The sequence below is a fragment of the Salarias fasciatus genome, chromosome 17 (assembly GCF_902148845.1).
Source record: "Salarias fasciatus chromosome 17, fSalaFa1.1, whole genome shotgun sequence".
In the NCBI taxonomy this organism is placed as follows: domain Eukaryota; kingdom Metazoa; phylum Chordata; class Actinopteri; order Blenniiformes; family Blenniidae; genus Salarias; species Salarias fasciatus.
In genome coordinates, this window is record NC_043761.1 from 1,184,987 (window position 1) to 1,195,833 (window position 10,847).

The window sequence follows — 10,847 nt, forward strand, 5'->3', positions numbered from 1 at the left end:
GAACAGCTGCTTCCTGTGTGTGTGTGTGTGTGTGTGTGTGTGTGTGTGTGTGTGTGTGTGTGTGTGTGTGTGTGTGTGTTGAGGCCATGCAGGGACAGGCTGAGCTGATCTTCCTCTCCTCTCAGAGTCGTCCTCAGGCGAGCGCTCCCTGTCCCGCCACTCTGCCCGTTTTCCTCCGTCCTCGTACCACGAGCGAGACGGCGACGCCCTGCCGGAGCCCCGCCCCCTCCACCATCACAGAGCTCACCGGCAGCATCCCGCCCGGGTCCCGGAAGACATCCTCCACCCAAACCTCCACCTGCCCGCCCGGCCGCATCGCGATGAGCCGCTGGAGCACGGCGCCGTGTCGCCACGGCACCTGGTCACCGTGGTGAGTGGGCCGACCGCCGACCGCCGACGCCGGGCCGCACGTGGTAAAAGAAGAAAACCACCCAGTGTGCTCCAGGAAGTTTGAACTCTTCAGGGTTCTGATGATCGAAGCTGTTGCAGATTTCGGTCTGCCGCAGAATCATTTACGATTAGTGAGACGTCGTCTGCGTATCATGTGTTTTAAAGGCTGAGACAGGCGTCAGCTCGCTCAGTGGTCGTCTCAGGAATCGCTTCATGCTGGACAGCAGTCAGCCATGTTGGATTTACTGAACCATGTGGACCTCCGAGGTGCTGGGGGGTCAGAGGGTCACATGGTCAGAGGGTCACAGGGTCCCGTCCTCCTTTGGTAGAAATATTGACACTTTTTCTATTGTAACTTGTGTGTGTGTGTGTGTGTGTGTGTGTGTGTGGTATTTGCGTGTGCGGAGTGTGTAGACAGAAATAGCCTCCTGATCCTGACAGGAAGTGCAGCGGGTTAAGAGTATTACCTTCACTGCGACCAACCCGGCGTCAGGATTGTCTGTAAGCCAATCAGAGATCAGAGAGTAGACGAGGAGTCGCTGTTCATTCAGAGAAAATCCAGCATGTGTTCAGGTCAGACTTCTGCTTCTACTTTTCTGTTTCTTCTACTTTCTGTATTTTTAATTTCACCCTTCCTGCTTCTGTTTCTCTTTCTTCACCTTCTACTTCCATCTTCTACTTTCATGTTGTCTCTTATTGATTCCGTTTCTCCCTCGGCTCTTCCTGTTTCTACTTCTTCTGCCTCTGTTGTTGCTTTTTCTGCTCCTGTCATTTCTGTTCGGCTTTTATTTTCATTTCTATTTTATCCTTTCTTCTTTAAATTCTTCTGCTTCTGTTTTTTTCTCTTTCTAGTTATTCCTCTGCTGTCCATTTCTATTCTTTTTTTCTTTAAGGATAATTTGTTTGAGCACTTGATCACACGATATTCCTGGGCAGGCCTGAAGCTGATCCTGGCTTCAACGCTAGCTCCTTTAGCTTCAAGGCTAGCTCCTTTAGCTTCAAAGCTAGCTCCATTAGCTTCAAGGCTAGCTCCTTTAGCGTCAAGGCTAGCTCCTTTAGCTTCAAAGCTAGCTCCATTAGCTTCAAGGCTAGCTCCTTTAGCTTCAAGGCTAGCTCCTTTAGCTTCAAGGCTAGCTCCTTTAGCTTCAAGGCTAGCTCCTTTAACGTCAAGGCTAGCTCCTTTAGCTTCAAGGCTAGCTCCTTTAGCTTCAAAGCTAGCTCCTTTAGCTTCAAGGCTAGCTCCATTAGCTTCAAGGCTAGCTCCATTAGCTTCAAGGCTAGCTCCTTTAGCGTCAAGGCTAGCTCCTTTAGCTTCAAGGCTAGCTCCTTTAACGTCAAGGCTAGCTCCTTTAGCTTCAAGGCTAGCTCCTTTAGCTTCAAGGCTAGCTCCATTAGTTTCAAGGCTAGCTCCTTTAGCTTCAAGGCTAGCTCCATTAGCTTCAAGGCTAGCTCCTTTAGCGTCAAGGCTAGCTCCTTTAGCTTCAAGGCTAGCTCCTTTAACGTCAAGGCTAGCTCCTTTAGCTTCAAGGCTAGCTCCATTAGCTTTACAGTTGGCATCTTGAAGGGAGCTTCAGTCTCTGTGTGTAAAGACACACACTGCAGATGGTTTGATCGTATTAAAACAGCGCCCACTAGAGGCCCCAAAACGTGGCTGTTTTCAGTGTTCCTGCCGTTTCCGTGTTTCTGACGTCTTTTTCAGAGCGATGTGTTTTCACTTGAACAGGGCCTTACTTACATCTGACGCCTCGTCCAGCAGAGTTTACTGTTTCAGCGACCGCCTCCATCCTCCGCTCTGTGGTGGCGCCACCTGCAGGCCAGATATGTTGGGATCGAGGGTTTAGGCTGTTTACCCTGGCGACAGTCCGGGTGGTTTCGCGGTGTCGACTGACAGCTGATTTCGTCTATTCAGTCGTTTTGTCGTCCGTCTGAGACGGAAGCAGCGAGAGTCTGTCTGCTGCGTCTCTTCCTCCACTGACCGAGACAAACTCGGCGTCTCCTGTTGTCCTCCGTCCTGCTGGAGTCTCGGTTCCAGACTGAAGCGGCGTTTGTTGAACGTGGTGAACAGAAAAATGTTGAAACTGAGTCTTAAAACATGTTTGATACCAGGTTTAACCCTGAGAGTGTGTGTGTGTGTGTGTGTGTGTGTGTGTGTGTGTGTGTGTGTGTGTGTGTGTGTGTGTGTGTGTGTGTGTGTGTGTGTCCTCAGTACGTGGCGGTGGACGTGCGCAGGCTGAACGTCAGTGTCCTGCGGTGGTTTCGCGGCGGCGTGGCGGCGGCGCTGGGCGTTCCGGCCGCCCGGGTCCACATCCAGCATCTGAATGTGAGTGCGGCGCTCCGGCGGCTCCCTCCCTCCAGCAGGGGGCGCTCTCTCACCGCCGCCTCGTCTCCGCAGGAGAAGAAGAACGGCATCGAGCTCTTCGTGTCGTCCGACCGGCCGGGCGCCGCGGAGCCCCGCCCCGCCGAGGACGTCATCCGGTCGCTGAACGTCCGAGCGCTCCATCGCAGCCTGGGCCACCTCGGCATCACCGAGGTCTCCTCCGAGGTGAAGGGGTTACCGCGCGCTTGGCGGTCCGGATTGGAGCCTCTTCCCGGCCGCTTTTGGCACACGGGCCTTATGTTTGACACCCCTGTGACTCCGCAGAAGAACGTCCTGCAGGGGGAGGCGAGGGACCACGTGTCCAGCCGGGAGGGCTTCTACGCCGTCGTCCTCTTCTTCACCGTCTTCATCATCGTCGTCACCTGCCTGATGGTAAAACCAGCTGGTCCGGTCCTGATCCGGGTCTGGTCCGGTTCTGGTCCGGTTCTGGTCCGGTTCTGATCTGATTCTGGTCTGGTCCTGATCCGGGTCGGATCCGGGTCTGGTCCGGTCCTGATCCGGTTCAGATCCGGTTCTGGTCCGTTTCTGGTCCGGTTCTGATCCGTTCCTGATCCGGTCCTGATCCGGTTCTGATCCGGTTATGATCTGGTTCAGATCCGGGTCTGATCCAGTTCTGAACCGGTTCTGGTTCGGTCCTGATCCGGTTCTGGTCCGGTCCTGATCCGGTTCTGGTCCGGTCCTGATCCGGTTCTGGTCCGGTGCTGATCCGGTTCTGGTCCGGTCCTGATCCGGTTCTGGTCCGATCCTGATCGCCGTGTCCTGTGATGCTCAGTCTTCATCTTGCCTGCAGGTTTTGTTCCGACTGAAAGAGAAGGTTCAAGTTTCTGACCGACAGCACAAGGCCCCGCCCCCTGACCTCCGCCTGACCCCGACAATATGCTCAGACTCCGCCCACAAGCTGAAAGGCACCCAGGTGAGCCGGCGGAGCCCGAGCTGCCGCCGTCCTCGCTGCCGTCCTGGTTCTGACGTCTCCTCTGCGCCGTCCAGGTGGTGTTGATAGGAAGCATGGTGCAGGCTCCGCCCCCTCCCGCCGTGGCCATGTCTGCTCCCCAACAACAGCCAATCACAGCCTGCCGATACGCCGCGCCTCTCAGGTCCGCTCCGTCGCTTCATCCAGGAAGCTTCATCATTTATTACAAACGCTCATTTTCTTTTAACTTTGTGGTCGACCTTCAGCCCCGCCCCCAATCCCGTCAAGAGCTCTGACTCCGCCCCTCCGCCACCCATCGCCCCGGTAACCGCCGGTAACGAGCTGAAGCCCTGCCCCTCCCCCTTCAGGATGAAGCCTGCTGCAGGGCTGCAGGAACGGTCAGTTTGTTTTTACATATAAGTTACTAAAAGTAACTTGAATTAATTACAAACGTCCGTTGATGAGTGTCGCTGCGCCGCGAAGCGCTGATCACCAAACAGGAAGTGACACAAAGGGACACACGCAGTCAGAAAACGCCGCTGTGGAGGTGAGAGAGGATGAGATCCAGCAGCAGGCAGCAGTGGTCGGCGACTAGCGCCCCCTTCTGGAGAGGATCCAGCTGGAGGAATGCTGCGTCTCAGCAGTAGCATTTAAAATGTGGTGTGTGTGTGTGTGTGTGTGTGTGTGTGTGTGTGTGTGTGTGTGTGTGTGTGTGTGTGTGTGTTTCCTCTCTGGACTGAGGCCAGTCAATAATCAGACAGACAGGAAGTGGCAGCATCCTGACAGGAAACCAGCGGACACGTAGCGACAGCGAGGCCGCCGGAGTCGCCTTCAGAATAAGAGCGTCCGGGTGTCGTTTGAAAGCGTCAGGTTTGGGCTGAGTGCGGTTTTTTCCCTGCTCTCCGTCTGTCAGGCGAGGCTCGAACGTCTCCCTGGTTCTGGACATGTCGGCGCTCGGCGCCGTGGAGCCCCTCAGCGTTGCCGTGGTGACGCCGCGGGAGGCGGTGGCGCGGGAGTACCTGCTGTCGGCCGGCCGGATGCTGACCGGCCAGGCGCTCCGCGACGTGGCGAAGAACACGCACAAGCTGCACGTGGAGTTCGCGGTGAGTCGGCGCTCCGGCGAGGCCTTCGCTTCGCGTTCGTTACTTTCATCAAACTAAAACTCGCTTTGTTTTATTTTGACTCTGGCAGGAAATTCCGATGAACTTCATCGACCCCAAAGAGCTCGACATCCCGAACCACGGGACGAAGAACAGATACAAGACCATCCTGCCCAGTGAGCGCTCACCGCGGCCCCGCCCCCCACTTCCTGCTCAACCAGGAAGTTGTTTTACGACGTGGGAGGGGCCTGGTGTCAGAGGCCGAAGCGGCCCCTCCCCGTCCTCACGGAACAGAGTGTTCTGGGTCCGATAGAAGCTTTACGTAACCCGCAGCGCGGCGCTCATCCATCACGGGCTCGTCCACTTCCTTCCTTCCGGCCAATCAGGAGAAAGGAATGCTCTCCAAACGCTCCTGTCAATCAGACGCCTTCCTGCGTTGCAGCCTCAGCGTGGTCTCAGCGAGGCTGCGGAATGAATCCCACCGGGAAACTCAGGCTCCAGAGCCACATCTGGGTTCCGGACTCTGATTTCTCCTGTGATTTAAACCACTCGAGAACTCATGGTTCCAAACTAAAACGGTTCAACGACAATTTTCCTGAAGAAAAATCACATTTCAGTCACTTTGAAGTTTGGAATCTCGTCTTCTTTTTCTGTTTCCTGTTCTAGATCCTCACTCCAGAGTCGTCCTGAAGTCCAAGAGCTGCAACGACCTGCTGAGCTCCTACATCAACGCCAACTACATCCGGGTAAGAGCGACACACACGGATGCTGCTGTTGTTGCCGTGGTGACGGAGCACTGCCTGCTGTGGGTGTTGGAGTTGGTTGCTGTTGTTGTGGCTGAAACAGGAATATATTTTAACGAACAAAAGAAATTGTGTTTTTGTGTAAGATGAACCAGAATGTAATGGTGCTGGTTGATCCTGGTAGCAGTGGGGGGTCGGGGGGTCTGGGGGGTCTGGGGGGTCTGGGGGGGGGGGGGGGGCTTTGGGTGAAAGTGGGACTCAGACTGAACTACAATGGCTTCACTTCCTGTCAGGAAGCTGCGAGTGTTTAAACTGTGTGTGCGGCAGTACATACCGCGGCCAAATATAGAGTCCGCTGTGAGAACAGCCAGATGAAAGCCGCCGCCGCCGCCGCCTCTCTGCCGTTAACCCGACCGTACGGTTCCCCCGCTGACGGACTGGTCTGCCGCAGGGCTACCGGGGCGAGGACAGGGCCTTCATCGCCACTCAGGGGCCCATGGTCAACACGGTGAACGACTTCTGGTGGATGGCCTGGCAGGAGGAGGCGCCCGTCATCGTCATGATCACCAAGCTGAAGGAGAAGAACGAGGTCGAGTCTGCTCCCAGGGAAAACCAGTAGCGCTCCGATCAGGCTCAGACTGTCAAAAACATGACTGCAACAGGGTTTGAAATGGTTTTCAACACAACGTCGAGCTCAAAGCGGTTTAGAAACAGTCAAACAGGATAGAAACAGATGAGATCAAAACCGCTTTAAAACAAGGAGGAAAACCAGTTCAGAATCTGTAGAACAGCCTCACAACCGGTGTCAGTCTGGAAACAGCTTGATAGTCTGAATGTAGGGTGGAAAACAGGCTGAAACAGGCTGAAGCAGGCTGAAACAGGCTGAAGCAGGCTGAAGGCTGGGTTTAGAGCCGAGACGCTCTGTCAGACAGTGTAGAACCCGTCCAAACGGCTTAACAAGAGACGAGACGGAGGGACGTCGCAGTGACGGACGTTCCACCCTCTGAATCCCGCCTCTCCCTGCAGAAGTGTGTCCTGTACTGGCCAGAGAGGCGGGGCATCTACGGGCGGGTGGAGGTGTTGGTCAGCGCCGTCCGGGAGTGTGAGCACTACACCACCCGCAGCCTGACGCTCAAGGTACTTCCTGTCAAAGTCCCGCTGCTTCCTGTGCAGCCATCAGCCGGTTAGCCTCACGTGTGTGTGTGTGTGTGTGTGTGTGTGTGTGTGTGTGTGTGTGTGTGTGTGTGTGTGTGTGTGTGTGTGTGTGTGTGACCAGTGCGGGAATCAAACCCGCACGCTGCAGCACTACTGGTACACCTCGTGGCCCGACCACAAGACGCCCGACTCGGCGCTGCCGCTGCTGCAGCTGATGGCCGACGTGGAGGCGGACCGCCGGGCGGCGCCCGCCGCGGGCCCGGTCGTCGTCCACTGCAGGTAACGACGGTCAGAACACGCACGCCGCCGAGTCGCCGCATTACCCACGATCCCTCTGTTGTGTGTGTGCGTGCAGCGCCGGGATCGGCCGGACGGGATGCTTCATCGCCACGACGATCGGCTGCAGGCAGCTGAAGGAGGACGGCGGCGTGGACGTGCTGAGCATCACCTGCCAGCTGAGAGCCGACAGGTGAGAGCCTGTTGCCGTGGTAACCGACTCGGGGTATTGAGTAACCTTGACTACCAGATGAGGCAGGTGATCTTGTCCGTGTGTTGCCATGGAAACTACATCAGTGTAGTGATTGTGTAACCATGGTAACTGGCTCAAGTGATAAGTGTATAGATGTGTAACCGTGGAAACTGGATCAGAGTTATGGTTGGATGTGTTACTATGGTAACTGATCCAACAGGCCATTGTGTTCATGCGTTGCCATGGTAACTGGGTCAGACAGGCACATTTGTGTGTTTGTGTGTGTCTGCAGAGGGGGGATGATTCAGACCTGCGAGCAGTACGAGTTCGTCCATCACGCCCTGAGTCTCTACGAGGCCCGCCTCTCCGCAGAATCCGGCCAATGAGGAGCCGCCGCCGCCTGAATCCTCGGAGGAAACCAGGAAGTGCAGGAAAGGTGCCAGCAGTGGATCTGTGGGGAGTTTTTCGAAGCTCTGGGGTCCTGTGAGATTTTTATTTTGGATTGACATTTTTGTGGGCGGAGCCTGCAGGCAGAACAGGAAGTGGATCGGTTTCTTCTTCTTGGAACGTGTGCAGGCGGCGTTTTCCTCCTGTGGAGCCAGACTGAGGCGACGGAGCGGGCGTGTTCGTCCTGTTTACTGCTTTTCTAGCGCGGCGTCGGGAGTCGACTGTTAGCTGGTTTCTCTCGCAGTGTTTGTGGCGCCGTGTTTCATTCTGTGAGTCGCGTCATTCCAACTCCAGTTTTAGAGGGCGGAGCCTGTTCTGCCCTTCAACTTTTGTTTTTTGGGATTTTAACAAACATCACAGCAGCTTGAATTTCTACAAAATGTCTTGGAAATGAGAAAAATAACCCAAAACTCTCCACTTGTTGATTTGTTTCCCGGCTAATGGGCCGCATCTGTAATGCTACTCTCTGAATCTAACAAACTGATGCTAATAACGCTCTTTATGAGTTAGCCAAGCAGCTGGAGGCTGATTTTACCGCTGTATGCTTCTGCGTTCATGTATCGACCGCTATGCTAACGTGAGCCGATCGTTCAGCCGCTGCTCTGAGCAGGAAGTCCTGCTTTTTAGACACTAATACTCACATTTCCTGTTGAAGTGAGGAGGAGCGCGAACGCCCTCCTCTCACTGCCGTGCTACAACTTTCAGAAAGTGTTTTCCAAGATGTTGAAGGTGATGGATGTTGCAGTATCTCAGCCATACTTTTTACTTGAAATACTTTTGTTTTAGCCTTCTAGCTAGCTCCCACCGTCCGTCCAGCTTGGTCTGAGTTTACATCTGTACAGATGTTCGCCGTGTTTTGGGCATCAGCGGACCAGATGTGCGTCATACCGTCTTACAAATCCATGATATGTAGGAAATAATGTTGCTTTATACCAAAAATGTGAAATGATCGGAGTCATCACACGACGTGAATTCTGTTCTCTGGTGACTGTGTCATTTTCTCGTGTATCAAAGTAATAATAACTTTATTTTTGTACTGTTTTTATATGTTTTCTCGACGTCTTTAGGCAGCGGTGTGATATTTACCCACGTGTGGTTGCATTAGCTGTTGGTGCTAAAAATATAATAATAATCCTTCCTGTCGGGATGAATGAGTTCAGCGATTCGTCGGAACGAAGTGCTGATGTTTGCCACTGGGCGGCGGTCCGTGGCGGCGGCGTCAGAGTGGTGCGGCCCAGCTGCCGTCGCTATCGCAGGAACACGGACTCACTCTATCGCTTCGTTTTATTATCATCACTTTATTTTTCTAACCGCTCCACACTTTACAGGGAACATGAGGATTTTAGTTCTTTGTCATCAAATGGATGTTTGGAGTTCCTCAGGGATCTTTGCTGGGTTGTTTGTTTTTTCATTTTTTTACTTAAATGTTTGAATTTTTGCCGTCTGTATATTTTTTTAGCTTCATTATCAGGATTTTGTTTCTAAGCTGCATGACATTCTCAAGTGTCACATTAACCTTTTTTTATTACGGCCACAAATGAAATTAATGTAGTAGACATGAACAGTGTGTGTGTGTGTGTGTGTGTGTGTGTGTGGCCTGTACTACCGTTTCTATGACGACAGCGGGAGTGGCTGATGTCGCCACCTGCTGGCTGTAATTGGTCGACTGATTGAAGGACTGAATGGCTTCACATCTATGGACTGACGGTGTTAAAATCAGGCCGCATTCACATGACGACGCTCCTGAGAGGTTTCACGTTCACACTGCAGCGTTTTGAAAACGACAGCGTTTACACAGAAACGCTGTCGTTTGTTTTTGTACTGGAGCCAGATTGTAGAGATCGGAACGCTGGACGGTGCGACCAGTCTGACGGGGAGACGTCTGGAACACTCGTGTACAGTTTGTGTTGAAGTTCTATTAAAACCAACGTTAGCAGGTTCGCAGGTTAGCAGGTTAGCAGGTTAGCAGGTTAGCGTCCACGCGTCCTGGGACGATGTACAGAATATTTGTAACCGTCTGCTGAAACATCAGCAGGACTCGAGATCTGGAACGTCGACAGTCCGGACCAGTCGAAGCTCGCTGCCTCCGACATGCTGTGTCTGTACAGCAGGGGGCGCTCATCATGTCTGTGAAGCTTCAAGGGACTGAAAACCTTTTCCCTGATGGAAACACGAGAGAAAATAATCATTTCTTCTCACAACGCAACAGACAAACGTCTCAGAGGAACAAAATTTAAATATTTCCTTGAATTCATTGGAATGTTCTCAGTTGATCTCAGTTCAGTTTCATCCACAGAACTAAATTTAAATTTCGTTTGGAAACCACCAACCTGAAACATGAAATGACTGTTTGATCGTCTCTCAGTTCATCCACTGGAAACATGAACCAAAGACACAGAAACGTTTCTCAGCGACGATCTGGATCTGGAAATCTGAATTTGTCCACTTCTATCATTCATTTTAGCACTTTTCTAAAACAAAACAGTCATTTTCCCTAAATATTGGTTGATTCGAAGCCCTTAGATATAAAATGACTAATACTGACCGACAGATCGACATATATAAACTAAGTTACGATCAGTTAAAGGTTATAAGATGCTAACAGGTTGAACATTGGCGTTTAGTTCAGACGAGGGGAACCTCGATGCTGACCTGTGTGAGAACGTCTCAGCTCTTCTGTGTGGCTTTTTAACGTGATATTAATCAACTTGAATGTCGTGAGAGTCCTGATCAGTCGCCGCCGAGTCGTGCTGTAACCTCTTTATCTACTCCAAATACTTCTGTGTGGTTTCCTGTAATCTGTGCAATAAAAACTCTGAACACGGAGAGCGAGCCGGGCCTTTCATCTCCCGTCGACCTGGAATTCAAGTGTTTCTACTTCCTGTTTCGAACCTTTTGTCTTCAGAGGCTGGTTTGGGCGGAGTTGTGAAAATATCTCCCCAGAAGCCGAAGGTGTTTTTTATGAGGTTTTTATTGATAAAATGTAGAAAATATCAGTTTTTTTGTGTGTGTGTGTGTAAATCTACAGAGGCCGTCGGCGCCGTACACTTGATTCTCATGTTTGATTCACAGAGGTTCATTTCATACCGTGGAGTTGAGGGTTCCAACACCAGCTACATATTGAACCACTCTGTCGCCATGGCAGCGGAGTGAGCGGGTGAGTGTCCTGTTATTTCCTCCCATTCATGTCTTCATGGGGTGGAGACGTGTCCCACTGATCCATATGAATCTGACAGCCGTCCGCCGTCAGGAGGAA

General features: G+C 52.5%; 1 protein-coding gene across 1 annotated transcript; it reads left to right on the forward strand.

Moving 5' to 3' along the window:
* Window positions 1-253: 253 nt before the first annotated feature.
* On the forward strand, window positions 254-8,078 carry ptprr (protein tyrosine phosphatase receptor type R; the record flags this gene model as incomplete). Its single annotated transcript, XM_030114016.1, has 15 exons — window positions 254-370; window positions 2,597-2,710; window positions 2,783-2,932; window positions 3,032-3,139; window positions 3,558-3,680; window positions 3,755-3,873; window positions 3,944-4,075; window positions 4,591-4,780; window positions 4,869-4,953; window positions 5,444-5,523; window positions 5,972-6,109; window positions 6,547-6,657; window positions 6,797-6,954; window positions 7,031-7,144; window positions 7,437-8,078. Coding segments are annotated over 15 exons (1,833 nt in total), but the record flags the coding sequence as incomplete, so codon positions are not given.
* Window positions 8,079-10,847: the final 2,769 nt, after the last annotated feature.